At 43.0% G+C, this 24,387-nt stretch overlaps 1 protein-coding gene and 1 long non-coding RNA gene across 2 annotated transcripts in view; one reads left to right on the top strand and one right to left on the bottom strand.

Moving 5' to 3' along the window:
- Positions 1 to 14,139, bottom strand: part of SUCLG1 (succinate-CoA ligase GDP/ADP-forming subunit alpha) — a 31,512-nt gene extending 17,373 nt beyond the window's left edge. The window contains exons 1-2 of the mRNA XM_038400373.2: positions 13,885 to 14,139; positions 2,742 to 2,845 (exon numbers count right to left, since the gene is read on the bottom strand). Coding sequence (XP_038256301.1) covers positions 2,742 to 2,845; positions 13,885 to 14,101 — 321 coding nt within the window. The 5' untranslated portion in view covers positions 14,102 to 14,139. The remainder of the gene's footprint in view (positions 1 to 2,741; positions 2,846 to 13,884) is intronic.
- LOC122459746 lies at positions 1,134 to 21,024 on the top strand. The gene is made up of 3 exons (XR_006280622.1): positions 1,134 to 1,145; positions 13,010 to 13,012; positions 20,281 to 21,024. It is a non-coding gene; the product is annotated as an uncharacterized LOC122459746 (long non-coding RNA).
- The last annotated feature ends 3,363 nt before the right edge of the window (positions 21,025 to 24,387 follow it).

Here is a 24,387-nt window from a genome sequence, read left to right as displayed (position 1 = left end):
ACTGAGGAGAAGAGAAAAGTTTTGGAATGAGATTTAGAAGAGAGGGAGTGATCTCAATCTTGAAGGGAAACAAAGAGGTGCAAAGTTTCTAGATAAATGAGGCAGCACAAATGAATAATGAGGGCAGAGGAGCATGTGCCTGGAAAGGAGGGTGACAGGGGAAAAGTGGAGTAAATTCTTGGAGAGATCTGAAAGTCAAGAGGGAAACTGTTGTATGTGAAAAAACAGTGGAGAATGAGGGAGATAAGATCTCACTCTCTGGAGAAAGGTATTAGTCTGCCCACAGCATTCTGTACCCCATGGAGTTTAGTATTGTTAAAATAAAGGAATTCATTATCAAGCAAAGGAATTACAAAATGAACTATAACATACACACAAAAATAAAAAGTGGGATCAATTTAATTAACACAAAAAGCGTGTGAGATTAAGGGCCCAAAACTCAGGGCATAAATTTCTATTGAAAATGTATGAAGACAAAAAAACTGATGCACAAGCATGATGCATACAAACCTTTCCTTTGAGAATTCAAACAAAATTAATTACGTTATGAACAGAAAAAACAATTCTGGGTATTCACATGGAAATGAAGGCTATAATTAGAGGTCATTTGCACTATAGATACACAATATATAATTACTGCTGAGGAAATTCTGCACCAAAAAAATAAAATTTGCAGAATTTTATTTGTTAATAAATAAATGTGGAGGCTACAGCATGGCAGTGGGGAACCCCGGCCATTGGCTGCACAGAGGTGCAAAATCATCCTGCAGCCCTCCTCACCCCCAACACACACTTCCCTGAACATGGTCTTGGCCACAAGACTGCACCTAACCCTGACCCAGCACAAGGGCTAGGCCTGCCCCAAAAACACCCCAGGTCCCTGCCCCTCTGCACCAGGCACATCAGGTGTGAGCGGGCAGGTTTAGCCCAGCAGGCTCCAAGTGTAGAGGGGATCCAAGTGTGTGGTAAGAGGGTTCTCTGTGGGGCAATCTGGGTGCAAGTGGCTCAGTGGGGGACCTGGATGCACAGGGGCTTATTGAGGGGGAAAGGCGGTGTTTCCAGATGCGAGGGGGTCCAGAGGAAGGTGGTTGAGGGTCACCAAGAAGGGGGGTAGAAGAGGGAGAGATGGGGCTTGACAGGGCTGGGTGCTGGGGGAGTGAAGCTTGCTGGGGTGGGGGTCCAGGTGCAGCTAGTTGGGGCTCCATAGGATAGGGGTCTGGGTGTGGGGGACTTGTCAAACTGGTCCAGGTGCAGGGGGGTGAGGCTTGTCGAGGGGGGGATTTGATGGGCTTGCTTAAATGGGGGAGCCCCAGCTGCTGCCACCAAGGGGACACTGCATGCTGGGCTCCTGCCCCTCCTCATGATTCCCCCTTCACTATCTCCTGCCCCATCCCCCTTCCCTAACTCTCACATCTCCCTCCTCCTGCCCCATCCTGTCCCCCTCTCCTATTTCCCCCATTGGCACTCACTGTTGCTCAAAAAACAGGATGGTTCCCAGCACACAGAAGAGGAACATGACCGGCACTAGTACCCAGGAGGCAGCATCCAAGTGGCACCCTCCTTCAGCTGGGCAGCTCTGCACTCGCAGAAATGAGGGGCAGTGGCACATGACCCAGTGTGCCCCTACACACCTTGCCTGCTTGGGAGGGCAATGTCCCCCACAAAATTACACCCATAGGCATCCCCCTGCCCCCACTCCACCACCCCCCCCCACCATAGCTTCGCTTTGCTTCCCCTCAGAAAATGACAGGGAAGCAAAGAAATCTGCAGGGGGACATGAATTCTGCAAACGGGCAGTGGCGCAGAATTCCCACAGAAGTAATATAATGTGACACGTGGACATAATGAATAGCTATTTTACAGTGCACATTGAAGTTTTAAATGACCTTCAGAATACAGCATGCCTTTTTTCTTTTCTATCAAAGCAGTTAGGCTCCAAATCACAAGATAATAGTTCAGTTAGTTCTCTCCTGCCAATACATTTTCAGACAACATAGCAAAGGCCCACATTTTATATTTCAAATCAGCTTTAACAGTTCACAAACATGATAATCAAGTGCAAAAAAAAATATTGGCAGCTGCTGCTAATTCATCTCAATGCACTTCTGCTATCTAATGCAGTCTCTCTCTCATTGTTACACATTTGAATGAGGAAATGTGAAAGAAGGATTAAATGAATTAAGATGACAAAAATTGGATTGGAAACAGTGGGATTCCAGGTTGCTGTCAGAAATTGAAAATACAAAGAATAAAGTGACTACAAGAGGCAACTTCTTATTCAGAGGTCACAAAGCTTCAATTAACACATACCATGGAGGATTGGTTCTAAACAAAATAAGGATGAAAGTCAGTGGCATCAAACAGTAACAGAATTATATACAGGATATGGTTTTGCAGCATAGCAACACACAATGCTTGAAGCAAATTGCTTCATCAATGAAAAACATTTCCCTTTATCCAGAAGATAATTCAGCATAAAAAATTCAAAGCGGAAAACACACATTTTCCTCACAGAACTTTTTGAAGAAATACCTTATATTGGATGCGGTGACAAGGCTAAATAATGCAAATAGTGATATGATAACTCAGCTTTTAAAAATTCTGCATTTGCTAGAAGGACACATATATGCACAACAAATGAAACCAAAAATATGGAACACCTGTTAAATCTCTTGGCTACTCAATTTTTTCCATTTAAAGAAGGTTATACTAAGCATTTCATCTATACCAAAGATACGTACCTGTTTCCCAGTAAAACCCTGGCAAATAACCTTTGTATTTTTATTGATATTAAGATTTTTCCGTGTGGCTGAATAGGAACAGTGACGTACTCCATTCTGCTGCACTAAAAAAAATAATAAAAAGGTTAATCTCTTGTGTTTCTAGAATCTTACTTTACCCTTCTATATGACCTTACAAATGTTACTGAACTAAGCCTTTCAACACCCCATGAATCAAACGCGACTCCATTCTACAGTTACATAAGGGAAGGACAGAGTCTGAGACTCAGATTTTCAGAAAGCTTTAATTTTGGGTGCCCTACTTTAGATACCTCAGCTGGATTCCCAGGGGTGCTGAACACCTATAGCTCCCATTGATTTTGTCTGGAGTGTGGGTAGGGTTGCCAATTCCCCCAGACTGGCTGGGAGTCTCCCAGAATCAATCTCCCAGTGGCTACTGAAATCAATCCCGGAGATTTTAATAGGCTGCTAAAAGTCCAGGCGGCAGCTCCCAGAAGCAACCAGCACATCCCTCTGGCTCCTGGGCGCAGGGGATCTGTGCGTGCTCCCCCCACCCCGAGTGCCAACTCTGCAATTTCCATTGGCCAGGAACCGCGGCCAATGGGAGTTGTGGGGGCGGAGCCTGCAGGAAGGGGTAACACACAGAGCCACCTGGTCACTCCTGAACCTTAGACCCGGACACGTCAGTCGCTTCCGGGAGCCACCCGAGGTAAGCACCGTCCATCTGGTGCCAGCACCCGTCATCCCCTCCCATACCCCAAACCCCCCCACACACCTAATCTCCCTCCCAGAGCCTGCACCCCACACTCCCTCCTGCACCCCAATTCCCTGTCCCAGGCTCAGCCTGGAGCCGTCTCCCACACTCTGAACCCCTTGCCCCACACTCCAGACCAGAGCCCGCACCCTTCCACACTCCAACCCCTTGCCCCAGTCCAGTGAAAGTGGGTGAGGGTGGGGGCCTGGAGTAAGCGGGTTTTGGAGAAGGGGCAGGGCAGGGATAAGGCCTCAGGGAAGGGGCAGGGCAGGGCATTTGGGTTTGTGCAATTAGACAGTTGTTGGCAACCCTAAGTGTGGGTACTCAGCATGTGAAGAGTCAGGCCCTGTTTCAAAAAAATACACCCCACAACAGAGGCCACTTCTAAAAACATGGCCTAAGACTTAACCACGACCACAGAGTGAGGCATTTCAGAACAGGGAATAGAGCTAGCTCCTCGGTCCCAATAGCTAAGGTACCACACAGCCTCGAGTATATACATATATTACACCTTAGCCAATATGAAACATCTAGAAGGATCATTCAAGGCTAAAGATTCAGTTAGAGAGGCTTTTTCCAATAATTTCCTAGCTGCTGGGGCTTAGGAACCACAAACTTAAAATCATGCTTGGACTTGTGGGGAAAAGAAAGGCCCTCCATCACCACCACTGTCACCACTTTCCATCTAATTCAGCAAGAGAATGCTTGCATGTGCCTCTTCTCACTGCTTTCAACACCCAAAAGATATATAGCTAAAGAAAACTAATTAGTACAGAGACTGCATACTAAAAGGAAAGGGGACTTGATAGCTGGCTGGGAGGCTGTGAAAAGTGAATTTTGTATGTTTGTTAATATCACTTTTCACAGCAGACTTGATAGCTGGCTGGGAGGCTGTGAAAAGTGAATTTTGTATGTTTGTTAATATCACATTTCACAGCCTCCAACCCAGCTAGCAAGTCTGCGTGAAGTCTGCACTAATAAGTTTGCTGTAAAAAGTTATATTAACAAAACATAAAAATATCCCTTTTCACAGCAGGCTTACTCAGCCTGGGCAAGACCCCGCACAGCAAGCACTGTGGGGGTGAGGGAGAGACCCCAAAGTCCCACAACCCCCAGTAAGGTGGGTCAGGAACTCACTGGCCATCTGGAGTCCAAGGTTCCCCCCGCGTGCCTACATGTCTCCAGAGGCAGTGCAGGGCACCAACCTCTGCTGGCAGCATTAGCAAACACCAAGGCAGCGGTATACAGTAGCAACAGGGAAGGAAGGAGCTGCAACTTTGGGACCACTCAGGATGCTGTCCTGGTCGCAAGAAAAGTGATTGGTAACTGCATGTGGCACGTGGCCGCATTTGGGAAAACACTGGTCTAATGTAGGCATTGTCCCACATCCTATTAATCCTTACAGCAGGTTCAATGAAATGTTCTTCACTTCCTGACTTCAGTCTACAAAGATTTTTGCCCCAGATCCCTAAATGGCCCCCGCACTGTATCTGAAGAGTAAATGGCAAAGGTCTGCTTATCCTAACCATGTCCAAAAAGTGACTGTAAAAATGGCATAAGGCGGCCCCATATTTATTGTTTAAGATCTTCTCTATACTGGGAAATACCATGAATCCTAATCCTAACTTATTACTTACTGTTAGGATTTCAGTAGTGCTAGAAGCTCCTGTAACCCACTTTCCCAGGGTATCCAGAGTTTTGAGGCACCTAATCACCACCACCTGCCCTTAGCATGAGGAAGTCTTGTATATGCCTGCCATGGATCAGCTCCCTGAAACCACCAGCCTCTGGCAACATAAGCAGAGCTGCTGAGCCTTCCAGGCCTGACTCCGATAGGCACACACCAACCACCGTGTCCTCTGAGCGTCCCTCTGGAGTGCCCAGCCCCAGTTATGCCTAACGCTCACAGAACTTTTAGATGCTCTAGTCCCTAAGGAACAGGGCACATCAGCTTGTAAGATTCAACTCAGGATCACCACTTCACACACAGCATATATTTTTACACAGTGAAAACAAGAATAAGTTTATCAAAGAGCAGAGATTCAAGTGATAGGGAGTGAGAATACTGGAAGCAGACGGTTGCATATAAAACAAAATTATCACGTTTTCTAGAGACTAAACTTAACTAACAAGGCATTCCCCTATCTCCTACAAAATAGCTTACTCCAAGGGCTTTCCAGCTTTTCAGCCAAGCCTGGCTGAAATCCCTTTTCATGAAGCCAACCCACTGTCAATTTACTTCCTCAGTGAGGGACACCAAGATGTGTCTCTGCACCCCCAAATATACCTGAACAGACCTTTGATGTTCACCTGAAACTACCATTCTCCTCCGCCTTCCTAGTTGTTTACTTCTTTCTGTTAATTTCCTTCTCAAGGTTCTACAAGTTCTTCATTAGCATTTGACTTAGCATGTCATATAAGTCTACTAGCATACCATCTTCATGGTGGACCACATGGTCTCCCGCCACCTATCCTGGAGAAGGGCGTCTCCAGAAATGTTACCTTTGTGTGATCTGCTTTTAACTAAAGAGCTAGATAACATAATTTTTAGTATATATACACATTTAACTCCTCACATTTTCTGTACATAACTGGTATACTGACCATAATCATTGTGCCATAGGCTTTCATTAGAGACCTCACATGACATTCCTTTGGTGAACCCAGGGGATCTCTGTATCCTCTGCCAGTTGACTTCCAGAGGTTCTTGGGTCACAGCCCCAATCAAGATCAAAACCCCATTGTGATAAGCACATAGAATGCAACTATCCTTGCTGCAAAGAGTTTGCAATCTAAATAACCAGGACAGAGTTAGGATAAGAGGGAAACAGAAATGGACAAGTAAAGTGACATCCCTAATTCACAGTTGTGAAGAGTCAGGGCCAGGAACAGAACACGTGTCTTGATTTCTAAGTAAGGTCTGTATCCACACGGCCTCTCCACAGTTCTAACACCAGTTCAGCTGACCAGTTTATTGGGAGTTAAAGTATTCTAATGTAAGTTAAGTACACAGAGCTTTTTGTGAGTAATGGCAGAATAGCTATTTTTCACTCTACTAGAAAAGGTCTGAAGCCTGTTAGCTAGACATCAGACAATTTGTTTGTGCTGTTAAACGTATGCCTTTTGCACTAGTACAGCTTAGCCTAGTTTTAATACAGTGCAGCAACCTAAGTGGCTATGTCCAGTGAAGACAAGAGATATTTTCAGTACAGACAGCTCCAACTGACACTGCTACTCTACTACTTTAAAAAGCTGCAACACAGTGAGTCTTGTCAGCTTTCCTTGCTGTTATTTAGAACCTTGTTCATTTCATAGGTGTCCACAAGAATCAGGAGAATTTTATTCTCTGCTGCTTGGAAAAGCTTTGAGCAACTGCAGATTCAGGATCAGGGTGTATTCATTAAGAGGAATCAAATACAGAAGTGTGGCGGGGCACAGCAGCAAAGACATTCCCTTGCAGCAGCTGAATTAACGGTAGAATAGCAAATCCACACTGTTATTCCAATAGCCAGGAGGTAGGCAAAAAGGTAGAGGAGGATAACTCTTCCTCCTACATCCCTTTGAAATAGTCAGGAGGTTTTGGGGGAGGGCACAAATAGGAAGAGAAAAGATTGTTCCTTCTCCTCTCCAAAATCTACATAAGGTAATGGAGAGAGGCTTCCAATATCAGACACCTACTGGTTGGAAAATGTAGCCCCTAAACAGAGTTACCCCCATCAGCTAGGAACAGAGGGATTGCTACTGGATAGCCACTCAAACCCAATCTTTTGTATATCCCTTTAGCTAGGTTTAGTCCTTGGCCTATTTCATGACCAATAAGATCTCCAAGCTCTTTATCACGTGAGGGAGATAGGACAGGGTGGATAACAACCTAAGTTTTCTGGAAACCATCTCCCCCATCAGATTTTGTTATTTAAAATTATAATTTTCTCCTTTTAAAACTAAACCTTTTAAAAATGAAATCTGAATTTAATACAGAATATGTTAAAGCCTAAATTTATTCTAATCTCTTAAAACATTCAATAAAAAAAAAGCCCTGAATCCATGAGTGTCTATCAAAAACTAACTCAACAGCTGCTTCTCTTTATAAAGAATCAGGGAAAAAACCTCTAACTTTATAAGTACGGCACAACAGGTCATGTTCTGTATTAAGGGCTTGTTTTGTTTAATAAAAAATTTTATGCCGTTTTCTGTTTAAATTCCAATTACCGTATTAATACAACTTGACAGATCATGAGCAAAACATCAATTTAGTGAATAAGCAATACACGAAAGCTTATGCTCTAATAAATTTGTTAGTCTCTAAGGTGCCACAAGTACTCCTTTTCTTTTTGCGAATACAGACTAACACGGCTGCTACTCTGAAACCAAGCAATACATCATTCACCATTTTCTAACATACTAAGAGTGTACAATTAGAATCTGAAAATACTGAGCAATACAATTGCTTAAATAAACGTATATAATTATAGCGTATCCTCCTGAGTAGCAAAAAGATGCACTAGATCTAGTGTAGAGAGGCTCTATGTAGGTGCAAATCAACATGATTTAATGGTTATATCAACCAAAGGCAATGCATCTTTCTTTAGAAAAGATCTGAAGTACAAATGGAAAAGTAGATTAAAATTGAGGCTTCAAAATTGAGGTTTTCCACTTGGTGATTTAAATCAATCCACTCTAAGATGAGAGGAAACATGCAGAAGACAACTTTGGAAAAGATACACCATACCCTCTTATGTGAAGAAAAAAAATAAAATGGAGTGATGATATGAAGGGAAAGAAAGTATAATAAAAGCAAGAGGGCTGGGAAGATTTTTTAAATAGTTTATTGAATAGCAAGTTGGTGTTCCAAATACATGCAGTACTCCACTTTCCTCTTCACCTTTGCCTTGTTTTGTCAATCAGGATCAGCAGCTCTTGTTCCTCATCTCCAAGCACTCTTGTCAAGTGCATCTTCCAGGCTGACACCAATCTTCCTCATGTCACAGAACCATAGAAATGTAGAGCTGGAAAGGACCTCGAGAGGTCATCTAGTCCAACCACTCTGGCTGAGGCAAGACCAGGTAAAAGCAGACCGTCCCAACAGATATTTGTCCAACCTGTTCTGTCCAGTGCTTAACTATCCTTATAGTTTGAAGCTTTTCACTAATATCTAAACTCAATCTCCCTTGTTCCAGATTAAGCCCACTACTTCTTGTCCTACCTTCATTGCACACAGAAAACAATGATCACAGTCCTTCGTATAACGGGTCTCAACAGTCATCACATGTAATCAGATATCCCTCAGTTTTCTCAAGATTTAACATGGCTAGCTTTTTTTTTTTAAGCTTTCCTTATAGGTCAGGTTTTCTAAACCTTTTATTTTTTTTTTTTTTTTGCTCACCTCTGGACTCTCTGCAATTTATCCACATATCTCTTACGCGTCGTGCCCAGAACTGGACACAGTATTCCAGCTGAGGACTCACTAGTGCTGAGTAGAGCGGGATGATTACCTCCCACATCTTACATACAACACTCCTGTGAATACACCCCTGAATATTAGCCTTTTTTGCAACTGCATCACATTGTTGACTCACTCTCAATTTGTGATTCACTATAATCAAGATCTTTTTCAGCTGTACTATTGCCTAGCCAGTTATTCCCCATTTTGCAGTTGTGCATTTGATTCTGCCTTCCTAAATGAAGCAGTTTGCACTTACCTACGTTGAATTTCATCTTGTTGATTTCAGACTAATTCTCTAATTTGCCAACCTAATATTGAATTCTAATTTTGTCTTCCAAAGCATTTGCAACCCCTTGCAGGTTTGGTATCATCTGCAAGTTTTATGAGCACTCTCTCTACTCCATTATCCAAGTCATTCATAAAATTATTAACCAGTAGTGGACCCAGAACTGACCCCTGCGGGACCCCACTAGATATGCCCAGTTTGACAGAAACCATTGATAACTACTAAGTACAGACTTTCAACTAGTTGTGCACCCCCTTATAGTAATTTCATCTAGACCACATTTCTCTAGTTTGCTTATGAGACTTATGTGGGGCTGTGCCAAAAGCCTTACTGATATCAAGATATATTACTTCTAGAGCTTGCCGCCCTTGAGTATGCCAGTAACCCTGTCAAAAAAAGAAAATTAAGTTGGCTTGGCATTATTTGTTCAGATCTGTGCTGGATATGCTTTACAATCCTATTATCCTCTATGTACTTACAAGCGGATTTAATAATTTCTTCCAGTATCTTTCCAGGTATCCAAGTCAGGCTGACCGGTCTATAATTCCCCAGGTCCGCTTTGTTCTTCCTTTAAAGATAGGTACTATAGCTGTCCTCCTTCAATCCTAAGGGACCTTCACTTGTCCTCCATGAGTTCTCAAAGGTAACTGATAATAGTGTTGAGATTGCTTCAGCTAGTCCCTTAAGTACCCTAGGATGACTTTAATCAGGCCCTGCCAACTTGACTACATCTCTCTTACCTAAATATTATTTAATCTTCTCTTACTCCTAATGTATTTTAAGGCAATAAGAAGAGATTCTTTAGGTTTCTTGCTAAGTATAACTCATTTTGTGTCTTAGCCTTTCTGATTTTTGTCCCTACATGCTTGTGCTATTCTTTTCTACTCCTCATCCGTTCATCCATGTTCCCACTTTTTGTAGGATTCCTTTTTGATTTTCCAGTCATTAAAGAACGCCTGATGGAGCCATTCTGTCCTCGTATTATCCTTATCTATCCTTTCCATCAGGATAGTTTGCAGTTTTGCCTTTAATATCATCTCCTTGAGAAACTGCTAGCTCTTCAGAACTACTTTTTTTCCTTAGATTTTCTTCCCATTGGATCTGACCTACCAGTTCTTGGAGTTTCTTAAAGTCTGCTTTTTTGAAGTCCAATTTTAGTATATCAGTGGATGTCCGCAGACCATGTTTGCAGATCGTGAATGGATGTGGGATGGGGTGGGGGGGCAACAACCACCACCATGGCCACCCTGAGATACGGCAGTGAAGCACCTCAATAGTAGGTGCTTTAGCTAGGATAGGCTGAGCTGGTCAGCCCTATATCAGATAGCCATCTTGCGTAATCATTCCCCTTCATGCCAAGAGAAAGGAAACCCAAAAATGGCCACTGTTATAGTTGTCCTATAAATCCGAAAGCCTGAATATATTTATATAATATTACATAACATAATGTTATAACTATGTTATTCAAAGTAACTTTGTAGCTGAAACAGCAACCTTACAAGTTTCTCATATTTTTCTATAAATTATATCAATCTCCTACCTATTCCAGGGATGTCTAGCTTTTTTTTTTTTTTTTTTAAAAAAGGCGATGGGCTTTAAAAAAAAAAGTTCTCACATGATGTCCCTTCCCACTAGAATCCTGACTCATTTCAAGATCTTCACTTACAATACAGTGTGTGCTTATCTACATACATACATGAGCAGTCTCTAATGCCTCAACATTCCATATATAAGTGGTGCACAATTTCTAACCTTTGAGTTAGTTTGCCATTCATTAGCATTTTACAGAAATTATTTCACAACACCAGGATTTAAATGCTGATTCTTTATAATTAATATAATCAAGGGCATGTTGGAAGATCATCAAGCACAAACAAATATAAGTTTGTACCTGTCTTACAATCAAAATCAGCAACTTACAATCAAAATCATTCTTGTATCCCTGTGCAGAGCAGATTAACTGTTTTTATACAGAAAAATATGTTCAGCCTCAAAATCCCTGTGGAAAAGGGACCAGGTTAATGTGAAATTGTATGACACGTGATGTTGATACAGAATCAGTGTTAAGTGGAGTTGTATGATGGAGTATGGTGTTGGATGACTACCAAAATAACATATGCTGTTCGGGTGCAGATACAGAGGCTTGGACTCCTGGATAAAAAGTTTTACCAAGCCCTCCCATTTGGAACTTTAGGTGTTTGAATTTGTCAACTGGCAGTTTGTTTTTTAAAATATTATTTTTAAAAGTGTTGTTCCTAACAGAGTAGCTGCACCTGCATGGAGTTCCAAAGAATTCAGGGGGCCTAGTCGTCCATATGCTATCAGTTCTAGAATAGAAGCCCGACAACTAAGGGACCAATTCTTCAATGGATTCCAAAAGAGCAGATCCCTGGGCAGACCTCCATTGACTTCAATCTGTCCATTCAGTGCTCACTACAGGATCTGTGTTTAACTTATTACACAGGGATACAGCGAAACTTGCTACACACAGTGCTGCCAACTGCAAAGTAAACAAATTAAAGGCAAAGAGAATGTTTTTGCGAATCTCTTTCAGTTATAGTTATCTTAGGTGTTACTCGTAACTATTATAACCACATAAAGTTTACAGGCAGAATTGAGATTTTCAAGTTTAAATAAAGTTTATAATTTTTTTAGTTATTATTAGGGCCCTACCATACCAGATTTGTGGCTATGAAAAACACATCACGGATCGTGAAATCTGGTCTTTTGTGTGCTTTTACTCTATACTATACAGATTTCAAAGAGGAGATCAGCGTTTCTCAAATTGGGGGTCTAGATCCAAAAAGGAGTTGCAGGGTATGGAGTGAGAGACGTGCTGCAAGGTTATTTTAGGGGGGTCCAGTATTGCCATCCTTACTTCTGCGCTGCCTTCAGAGCTGGACAGCCGGAGAGCAGCAGCAGCTGGCCATGCGCCCAGCTCAGAAGGCAGTGCCCCACCAGCAGCAGTGCAGAAATAAGGGTGGCAATACCATACCATACCATGCCATCCTTACTTCTGCGCTGCTGCTGGAGGCACATCTGCCTTCAAAGCTGGGATCCCGGCCAGTAGCAGTCACTGCTCTCTGGCTGCCTAGCTCTAAAGGCAGCGTCATCGTCAGCGGCAGCGCAGAAATAAGGGTAGCAGTACTGCAACCTCCACCACATGCATCCGATGAAGTGAGCTGTAGCTCACGAAAGCTTATGCTCAAACAAAGGGGTTAGTCTCTAAGGTGCCACAAATCCTCCTTTTCTTTTTGTGGATACAGACTAACACGGCTGCTACTCTGAAACCTTCAATAACCTTGTGACTCCCTCACAACTCCTTTTTGGGTCAGGACCCCTACAATTACAACACCATGATATTTCAGATTTAAATAGCTGAAATCATGATAGTTATGATTTTTAAAATCTTATGACCGTGAAATTGATCAAAATGGACCATGAATTTGGACATTAAAGAAATACCATTTGTTCTTATCCTCTCTAGAAACTCCCCTGTTTGTTCAGTGCTGGCCTTATGACATACAGGACTTTCAGCAAACAGAGAAAAGGAAAATTAAAAGGTATTTTAAGAAAGAACAACAGATGACCACCTCTGATTTTGCTGGCTAGCACTGCTCGACCCAGCACCGTCAACAGTTGGACCTGCATGTTCTCACTTTGCTCACCATTTACAGTACTATACAACGATGTCCTACAAAGGATGTTTTCTCCAGGACACGTTTACCCAACTTTATAACTCTCACAGATTTCTCTCTCTCTCTCTTTTTTTAAAAAAAATACAGACTGTCAGCAACAGGGGTTAAGCGCGAGAAGGAAAAGTTTGCAGAACCATCGCACGCAACTTTTTTTTGAACAGCTCCGAAGTTTTGCTAAAAGACCACCTCGCCGGTACCATGGGAAGTGCCCACTGAGGGCTGAACACTCCTGTGAGACTGCCTGACAGAGCACGGAGACATGACTTTGAATACCCTTCCGGGCCGGAAAGAGGGTTGTGTGGGGCTCAAGAGCGTGCCTCTTTCACCAGCAGAAGTTGTGCCAATAAGAGAGATCTCTCACACACACACACACACACACACACACACACCCCGAGCCGCTCGAAGAGGATATTGATAAGCAAGTTAGCGACCAGAGCATGGACTGGGAGGCAGGAGAACCGGGCTCTTTTCCTGGCTCTGCCACCAGCCTACGGAAAGTCGCTTCCCTGCTCTGCCCCGCCCCATCCATCCATCCCTCGAAGGGAGGGAATGATCCCAGCTTCCCCGGCTAAGCGCTCGGCGCTGCACGGCTGAAACCCGCCAGGGGCCGGAGCCAGGGATGGCTTCGAACCGGGGACGTCACGTTTGCGGCCGAAGGACTCGCGCCCTCCTCTTACCCCCGGCGGCAGCTACACACGGGGGACCCCCGGCCCGGGGCAGACCCAGGAGAAGCCCGAGGCACCAAGCCGGGGCCCGGCCCAGCCCCGCGGGGCCCGGAGACAGCGAGCCAGGCCCTGGGAGGGGCAGGGACATTGGGGTGTCTCCCAGCCCCAGGCCAGACCGGTGTAAGGCCCCGGCCCAGGGTCCTGCCCAGCTGGGGGAGGGGGGGCCCTTGAGGCCTCCCCCCAGCCCCGGCTCCCAGCCAGACCTAGCGCCCGCGCGGGGCCCGGCCCGGTACTCACAGAGCAGGAGGCGGCCCAGGAGGCGGGAGGCGCCGCTGCAGTGAGACATCGTCTCCTTCCCCAATGACACGGGGAGCCCGGCGGGCGCGCGCGCAGGCAGGCAGGCAGCCGACCAGCGAGAACGCCGGAGGCCAAAACCGCCCCTGCACCCGGCTTTGCCTGGGCCGCCCCGCCCTGCCACGGGGATATGGGGCCCGGCGCTGGCCCGGCCACCCATCCCACATCCGGCCCTGCGCGGCGGCTCCGCCGCTGGCGGGGAGGGGTCCTCGCGAGCTGAGGGCAGGACCCCGCCACGCAGGGGGTTGTGGGGATTGTAGTTCAGTGGTAGCGGGCGGGGCGGAGGGAAGAGCAGGCTGAGTGGGCGGGGCAGGGGAAGAGGCGAGGGCGAAGGGCCAAAGGAGAAGGGGGCAGAGGCGGGATTTTCATCCCAGCCTCAGACCAAATCAGGGGTGAGGCTCCTTGCACCATCAGTTCAGCCCAACCCCTCTGGGCTCCATTTCGGACTCAGCCCTACAACGTGTGGCACCGCCTGGCCCTGAGCCAGCAAAACTCTTGAACGCTTGCCAAAGTGTAATCATCCGAGTGGACCCATTCAAGTCAAGTTCAAGTGCTTGGGTGGATCAGATTAGGGTTGCCAACCCCCCAGGAATTGGCCCGGAGCCTCTGAGAATTGGCATCCGTTCCCGGTGACTACCGAAAGCGATCCAGGAGATTTGAATAGGCTATGTTTAAAAAAAGGACATTGCATCATGTTGGGGAGGGGGGGGATCTCCCAGAATAGCCTCAATCAGAGTTGGCAACCCTAGATCCCATCTGGACACCAAAGTGCCCAGCATCTTGCTGGCTTGAGTCCTTAGTTAGGACTGATCTCTAACGAAGAGTTTCCTGGTATTGTGCCAGACTTTGCCATCCATAAGTTTATGAAAATAAAAACCAATAATAACTAATAGCTAATGAAAATAAAAACCAATAATAACTTTCCTAAACAGAGGAAAGAAAATGAAAATTGGCCCACAGATAGGGTGACCAGATGTCCCAATTTTATAGGGACTGTCCCAATTTTAGAGACTAACAAATTTATTAGAGCATAAGCTTTCGTGAGCTACAGCTCACTTCATCGGATGAAGTGAGCTGTAGCTCACGAAAGCTTATGCTCTAATAAATTTGTTAGTCTCTTAGGTGCCACAAGTACTCCTTTTCTTTTTGCGAATACAGACTAACACGGCTGCTACTCTGAAACCTGTCCCAATTTTGGGGTCTTTCTCTTATGTAGGCTCCTATTACCCTCCACTTCTGTCCCGATTTTTTACATTTGCTGTCTGGTCACCCTACCCACAGAGCTCCTAATTTCCCTGTTTGAATTTAATAAAAATAATTTAAAAAATACTGGCCCAACGATAAAACCTAGTGTTCCCTATTAAAAGGCATACTGATTACTGACAACAGATCAGCAGAAAGCAAAGTGAAAAGTGGTCTTCACATAAAACATTTACCTAGCAAAGGTTATGTATCTATTTATTTGCATTGTAGTAGTGCATAATGGCCCCAGTCAGGAATCAGGGTCCAGTGTGCTAGGCACTATACAAATATACAACAACAAAAAACAATCTCTGCCCCAAAGAACAAAGGAAATATAAAACAAGAGACAACAGTTGGATACAACAGATGGAGGCAACAATGTGTTTATTATGATCAGCATAATCAGCAACAGTCACAACACACAAGTTGCATAATCATTGTCAACATGGGAGATTAAATGATTTTGAAATGAATTGAAAAATAATTGCTAATCATAGTCCTCGTATACCGTGAGGTTTACTGATTTAACTGACTTTAGGGGTGAGCAAACATGTTTGGATAAATTAAGTAATCAAAATTCAACCAAAATTCAAACTGAATTTCTGGGGAGGAATGCTAAAGGTTGAGGTTTTTCTCCCAAGTTTCATGCACCTCTGCACTTCTTGTGGCCAGTACTGAAAGAGGAAATGCTTAAATAACCACAAGAAAGGCTGTTCTTGTGAGATTTGCAGCCCAGTTTTTGCACACTGAAGCAGTTTGGGTAAGGTCTGGATGAGATTCTAAACTTCTAGATTCTCCTCAAAACCTCTAAACCTTTGAATGTTGAGTCATCCATCATTTGTTGACATACCTGCCAGATTCTCAGCTGGAGTAAATACAGTGCATGCCCATTTGTCCAAATGGCGTGAGAGACATTCAAAACTTTTGGATAACTGGGCTTTCAGATATACAGAAGTGCTATTTTCAGCAATTTGCAATGTCACTGATATAGAAATACAGGGAACAAAGAGAGTAGTGCTGATGTTTGCTTAATGCTTTGTACTTTATTGAAGAGTGAAAAATCAGCTAAAATGGTATTAGGTCTCAGTAATTTAAGGTAAATGGGTCAAAACTGCTATACAAATACAAAGCTGCTGATTAAGGCTAACAGGCAGTAAGACACTAGTAGGGAAGTTAATAGTGGGTGATTAACATCAGACTGGGGGGGAGGAGACACACTGGATTCATATAAATAGGATTTTCGGATAAAGGGGATTATGATAACTGGAATTATACTTTAGTTCAACTGAACTCAATGGATCTGTACCGATGAATACCAGATGAGGATCTGATTCAGAATCTTTCTAGGTAGTGAGGATGAGATTTTCAAAGGTATCTAAATGATTTAGCAGCACAAATCCTATCAGTTTTCAGTGGTATTTGTATGCCTATATTACATAGGCAGCTTTGAAAATCCCATCCACAGACTATATAGATGAAGTTTACACCAGTGATGACTACATTCTTGTGTTGAAAAATTACAGTTCAACTACAACTTGGAGGAATTTACTCCCACCCACAACTGATTTTCCAAGTTTACCAGTTTGACAGAATAATTTACAAATTGGCAAGAACAATGATCAGTCACAGGAGTCTGACAACTGCTCCCTTAGTACAAATTGAGAAAGTGTATGTGTAAGCACCCTTTTTAAGGTCAAAATAAACATACTGGTTTTACACCAGCACATCTCAAATTAATCCATTCACTCAATGCCAGTGTTACTAAGATCAGAATGAAGTCTTAAATGCTAAATTAAGCCTTCTGGTGCTCAATTTTTGATGAAGTTATATTTTGCCCTGGGATTACATGCCCCACCATTTCACATTAGCTTTAGAAGTACATTGCCTGCCATGAGCTTTATGCCAGGGTCCATTTGATAACCTAATTTTTCTCAATACGTGGCTTTCACTGAGACTCATGGAATGATTATGCAGTTTTAGTTGAGTAGCCATTGTATTATTATCAGCATATGTAGTTGATCTTTCCTGTTAGGCATTTCTATACAAACTGCCCAGTCATGAGGAAACCATTCAAAAGGAGAAAATGAAGACAGAAAATGAAGTGGAGAAGAGGAAAGAATGAAATTAGGAGAATAAAGAAAACAAAAAGGGAGAATAAACAAACAGCTGTTCTCAAGAGATTTCCCTCATTTTGGTTCATGTATTAGAGCCAAATTCAAATCTACACAATTGTTAGGGGTTGGATAAGAATCCAGTCCCTGAATTCTAACTTTGGTAGTATCCAGATCTAGAGAACGAGTCCACTTGTAGATTATATATCCTTTTATCCTAGATTAAGATATTTGGTCTCCAAAAGAATGCCAGCTGTGAATACCTTGCAGGGCTTCATAATTGAAAGGACATCCATACATGAAGAAAAATGGAAAAAAGTATGGAAAAAATAAGACATGTTCTGTTTTGGAGTATTTCTGGGGAAAGACACAGTCAGGGTTTAGTTTCGACTCCCAACCCCAGAAGCTGAAAATGGCCTTTAGCCATTCAAAACCTGAACGTTGGTTCTGGATGCGAAAGTTCATTTCAGGCTCCTCATATACATGGAGGTTTTTAATCATCATTACATCAGAAAAGATTAAGACACAGAAGCCTGGCCATCCCCAGCTAGAAAATATATAATTAGGCATATATGTGTGGAGGTGGAAAAAATTCCATGTTTTTACAACAATAGACTAGCTCTCACCAGAGAACACTATGACTCACCCCACTTCAATTTACTGCTTTGGTAAACTTCCAGGAAATAACTTTTTCTGTCTGTGTAGAAATAATATAGCAATTACCAACACCCTCATGAACTGGTATGGGATCAGGACACTTCTAGGTACACAACAAAGCAAATGCACCCTCACAAAATACAGCAGAAGACTACATGATCTGTCATAGATTTCAAGGCCAGAGGGAACCCTTGTGACCATTTGTCTGACCTCCTGTATAACACAGGCCATAGAACCTCCCCAAAATAATTCCTAGAGAAGAGCTTTTAGAAAAACATCCAAACCTGGTTTTAAAATTGCCAGTGATGGAGAATCCACCATGGCCCTTGGTAAATTGTTCCAATCATCAATTACTCTCACTATTAAAAATGTACACCTTATTTCTAGTCTTGGTCAGGCAGCCAGGTGCCAGGCAGCCAGGTGCTACTGTGACACAAGTAATAAAAATAACATAGGATGGTACAAAATCCATGAGGAACAGTGTGACTGCTTCAAATGACAGCAGGACTGGGAGTCAGCAGCTTTTGAGTTCCGCTCCTGATTCTGCCACTAACTTCTGTCTCTCCTTGGGGCTAGTAATTTATTTCAAAAGCTGCAGTTTAAAACTAGGCACCTAAATCCATATGTAGATTCCTAAATAATAGATCTATGTATAAAATATGGATAATAAAAGGGGTTGTGAAGCTAAAATTATGTTTGTAAAGTGCTGTGAGATCTTCCGATGGAAGATGTGATAGAGGAAGACAGTATTATTATGACCAAAATAAAGAAGACAGCATGACACATCGTTTTGTTTTGAAGTCTCAGTTTCCTTTTTATTTATTTCGTGAACATGCACTTGATGTCACCAGTGCTGAAACAGTCCTCAACAGTCCTTTCTCTAGCCCAGGAGAAAGTGATGAATGATATGTCGGTCTCCTTTGCACCCTTTCCTGATTTTGGCTTCTGGTTTTCCAGAATAGCTCCTTGAAGCAATGCAAAACCCATTCTTTATTTTCAGATTCTTCTTACAATAGCAGTTAAAGTGTTGTTATGGCTAGAAAAGTGAACACGTAAAAATGGTACCTTTTGACTCTACTTCCTTTTTTGGCTCTGTAGAGTGAGTCTGGACAAACACTTCAAGTAATTTTCGGCTCAAGTTTAAGTTTGAATAGCTGGTGGTTTACAAAAAATATTTCTATTTGTACACTGAGCAAATTGGTTCTGGGAGACAATAAACATGGAATCAATCCCACCAGGTCATTTTCACACAGCGTTCTTTCCGAATAGATTCACATTTTAAAGCACCTACAGCTTTTTGATTGCTGCTTACTTGTTTCTGCTGCCTTTATGCATTGTGTGGTTTTGCATTTTGTGTTGAGCTTTTTGGACTTTGGGTCTGATTCTGCTCCCTATGAACAGGGCCCATTGACTTCAGTTTAGTCACTCGAATTGACAGCAACATAAATGAGAAGAGACTCAGGTGCTTTGGTTCCAGTTTTGAAATCTAAATGGGCTTAATTCTTACTTATTGTAAATTACATTTTTGTTTATTTTGGTTAGGGTGTCCAAAGGGCTTCAGGCCTCCACGTTCATTAGTTAAAGGTAGAATCACAGAAATGTAGTGTTAGAAGAGACCTTGAGAGGTCATGTAGTCCAGCCCCCTGCCCTGAAGCAGGACCAAGTAAACCTAAATCATCACTGGCAGGTTTTTATCTAATCTCTTCTTAAAACCCTTCAATGCCAGTGATTCCACAATCTCCCTTAGAAGCCTATTCCAGAGTTTAACTACCCATATAGTTAGAAAGTTTTTCCTAATATCTAACCTAAATCTCCCTTACTGCAGAGTAAGCTGATTAATTCTTGTCCTACCACCATCCTCTTTATAACAGCTCTTAATTTTTTTGAAGACTGTTATCAGGTCCGCCCTTAGTCTTCTTTTCTCAAGACTAATCTTGCCCAGTTTTTTGTAGCCTTTCTTCCTAGGTCAGGTTTTCTAAACCTTTTATCATTATTATTTTCAAAGCTTGTTACATTCACCATGAAGAAGTGATCACATAGTTGAGTAACACCTCTAGATTGTGGGGCACCCATATACTATGCTGACAAGTAGAGCTGGCTGAAAATGTTTCCCATGAAACAGTTTTGTGTCTGAAAATGCAGATTTGACAGAATTGAAATATTCCGTAGGAACGAAACAATTCTGTTGAAACTCTTGATGGAAACCAAGCAATCTGGCCAGCCTACCTGGTTTCCTGCCACCCTTCCTTCTCACTGCCTGCCTGCCAGTAAACTGGCACAAAACCAGGATGGCCGGGTTCCCAGCTCCCTTGGTTGCCTGCATGAGCAGCAGGGCCGGCTTCAGGCACCAGCTTTCCGAGCAGGTGCTTGGGGCGGCAATGAGAATGAGGTGGCAGTCTGTGTCCCGCAGCAGCAATTCAGTGGCAGCCCCGCCGCTCTTCCTGCCATGGCGGCAATTTGGCAGCGACTGCTTGGGGCAGCAAAATAGGTAGAGCTACTCCTGGTGGGCGGGGTCAGCTCCCCGGGTGGCATACCAGGTGGACAGGGTGACCAGATGACTTGCCAGCTGGCCAGCTCACCAGCTTCCTGTTTTTTTAAAATGTATTTTATATTACCTTATTTTTATGGGTTTTTTAAAAATTTTATAGTGATATTTTCATTTTATTTATATTATTTTTATTTTATGTTGTTATTTTATTGTTTTATTTTTATATTTCATATATTATACCAATTTAATATAGGAAATTATCCATTATCAAACCAGTTACCAAAGCAAATACCAGTTATCACTTAGAACAGCATTTACAAATGAAAAATTAGAATACCAGTTGAGCAGATCAAATTCCAATTACCAAACCAATCAGAATCACAATGACATGACATAGTAGCTGAAACCTTTATTTATATTATATTACAGAGTCATGGTGTAAATGCGTAGACAAATAGGATACAGAAAATATACCAGATTCTGCTGTCACTGGCGCCAGTGTAAATCCATTGTAAGGTCACAGATTTACTCTTGATATACCTCAGTGTAACTGAGATCAGAGTCAGTTCAAACATACGTAGTACTAAGACAGAGAAAACTGTTCCTAATGTGGGCTTCATGAAGATTCAGTTCTCTCTGGCTACTCATGCTCTAAGGCAGCAGTGGATCTCAAAGTTCATGAGAGACACAGACTTCATTTAACGATATACATGCCCACAGGGCCTGATGTGTTAATTTTGATGGAATAAGTGGGCCCCTATAATCAAAGGTGTTAACATGACCCTACCACTGTACAACACAAAACAGTTAAGCATGATTCAGGTGTTCGAATTAGAAAATTCATGCCAAAATTTGGAAATGTATTGATTAGGATGTACAAGAGAAAAGGGAAACAAAACATAAGGCATTTTGAAACTCAAATTTAATAATCATGCAAAACCAACTCAATTGAAACTTACAGTCTCATTTTCAGAGAGAGGATATCAAAGTCTCTTGTTTGGTCAAACAATTAAGTAGGGGAGAAAAGGTTAGTTCTGCGGCTGAATTTTGCATTGACTGCTGTGAATGGTGGTTACTTTTCCTGCTTTTGACAAGACAGACCAGACAGACACAAGAAGGAGAAGAGATATGTTACTCACAGTGGGGGAAATACAACTTTTGTGGAGGTTCTTGGGAGACAAAGTGGCTAGTCAGTCATGGACGGCTGTTCTGAGCTGCCAGGTTGGCCGCAACAGCTGTTGCTTTGGACCCTGGCTCACTTTCCCATTCTAGGATGCAATCTAGCTAGTCTGGTCAGGCCCTCTCCTTTACTGGTCCTCTTAAGGGTGGGCAGTGCCGTCTGATCTCATAGTGCTGGTGCTGTGTGCAATTGGTCTCAGAACTAGGTGAAAAGACCAGGCCAAGCAAGAGAGAGAGAGAGAGGACAGGAGGCAAACAATGGCGGGCAGAAGGAACACACAAGGGAAAAGACGACAAAGCAGTATGTGTCACATGTGTCAGCCTGGGGTCCTTGCTGGTCTAGCAATGATGGGCAAGCATCCTCACCTGTTTGCTGATCAGGATATCCCAATGATCAAGGCTCACCAACACAGGACAGTCTGTAGTGCAAAGCAGAGGCCTGTCAGCCGTTCCCAGGGAATCCTACACAGCTAGTTCCATACATGCCATTTTAATCCTCAAAGTCCCTCTTTTTAAGGACCCCAAAAAAGCAATGGTGAATGGGCAGAATAGCCCATCCCCTCATTATTTTGTCTGGCAATTAGGCCTAATTTATGACACATCAATTTTGGTCCAGGAATTTCCTGTTCGAGTCTCTTCTTATTTACCTGTCGTGATCTTAGCACAGTCTTTGCATGGTATCAGTAAACCTTTTGTTATGGACTAATCCCTGTCTCCATTTTGCACCATTTTCTATCCACATTCATTGTTATCGGTGATTGTAACTTTTGTGAACTTTCACCCACTTTCTGACAGATGAGCTCACAATTGGAGTAGGCCTAGTAGCCAGGTCTCATTTATTACAGCAGGTCCTTTTTTTCATCACGCGTGCCTTTTTGAAATACAAGGTTTACCTGAACTGTAAATTCTTATCTCTAGATTGTAAAATCTGCAGGCCAGGGACCTTTTCTTCATACAGCACCTGTCTGTTATGCATCATGCACACTGAGTGCTGTACAAAGGATACAGAGCAGCAGTTTTCAACATTTTCCATGCTCTGACCTCATGTGTCAACAGACAAAAAAAATGTTGGCGCCCCACTTCTACATAACGAAGAAGAAAGGGAGGGTGATCATGATCTCAAAGGACCTGTTCACACACCCCCTAGAAGTGGTGACCACTAAGTTGGGAACCCATCATATAAAGGAGTAATGAGCTTGTGGTCAGGGTGCTAGACTGGGATTTATGAAATCTGGATTTCACCCCTAATTCTGTCAGAGACTTCCTGTGCGATGTTGGGCAAGTCACCATGTGCCAGATTTTCAAAGGTATTTAGGCACCTTCAGATGCAGAAACATGCCTAGTAGGATTTTCAGGCTAAGGGCCTAACTCCCAGTATAATTAGTGGGACTTACATGGTTACACCTGCATAGGCCTTTTGAAAATCCTAACAGGTGCCTATTTGCCTCTTTTGGCACTCAAATGCCTAACAGCAAGATCCATGAGATGTTGGGATGAGGACAGGAGGCATGGTCCACATATTAAAAGGGATATTTAAAAAAAAATCAGCAGATTTTGCTCATGTCAGTGGCCATCTATGCAATACAGTTTGCAGAGCAGCAAAGGAAAAACAGCCTTTGTAGATACCTGAGATTTCAACCCATGGAAAGGCTATGTGCCTCCTATTTGGAACGCCAAATGAGTTTGTCTCCTAGCATTGGGCATGGCAAAGAGACTTTTATTCCATCTATAACACATTGTTCTGTGCATTCCAGACCTGCAGTCCTCCTACTGTAGCATTAGGAGTCCTTTGATGAATGCATAAGCCAGCGTTAGGGTCTAATTTTAGCAGATTTTACAGAGAACAATTCCAACCTTTTTAGGAAAAAGAAAAGGAGTACCGGTGGCACCTTAGAGACTAACAAATTTATTAGAGCATAAGCTTTCGTGAGCTACAGCTCACTTCAAAATGCATCCGATGAAGTGAGCTGTAGCTCACGAAAGCTTATGCTCTAATAAATTTGTTAGTCTCTAAGGTGCCACCGGTACTCCTTTTCTTTTTGCGAATACAGACTAACACGGCTGCTACTCTGAAACCTTTTTAGGGATTGCCTGAGACTGAGGCCCAGATACTTAGCCGGTATAAACCCAAAAGTAATTAATAATAAAATAATAACTTAGATCTTATAGAGCATTTTTCTTTACTAGATCTCAAAATGCTTCCTTGAATTCACTGGAGCTTCACCCAGTTACACCAGCTTAGGATCTGACCCTGAATCACAGTTTTATATGAGAAGATTAAATAAATATTGATTTTGTTATCCCTCTAGTACTCATCACCCTTGTATCTGGGTGCCTCACACGTTAAGAACAAACAAAGATCGAGTCATCCATATGGATGGTCTAATTGAAATACTGACCCTTCCTCACCATAAACATCCATCTTAAACTGCTGCTAGTTCAAGGCCTGGGTGAACAGATAAGACTTGAACTAGCCAACCTAAGGATCTGGTGCAACAACAAAGGAAGCAGGCATTTCAGAGGCAAGGACCATTTCAGAGCACCATGCTGCCACCTTTCATCAAGGCGGTAGCTTGAAGAGCCAACAGTATGAGCAACCCATTAACACTCCCTCCAATAAATCCCAGGCCATTAAGACAAATGCCAGGTTAAATGTAAAAACCTGCAGATGTGTGCGTGCATCAAACAGGATAAACTCCAGAGTACCGGTTTGGTAAAGGAGAGCTAATGCCCTTTATAAAGAAATAACTTTCAGAAAGTCTTGCTTGT

Source organism: Dermochelys coriacea, chromosome 4 (genome assembly GCF_009764565.3).
Source record: "Dermochelys coriacea isolate rDerCor1 chromosome 4, rDerCor1.pri.v4, whole genome shotgun sequence".
Classification (NCBI taxonomy): Eukaryota; Metazoa; Chordata; order Testudines; family Dermochelyidae; genus Dermochelys; species Dermochelys coriacea.
This window is presented reverse-complemented; position numbering and strand designations above follow the sequence as displayed.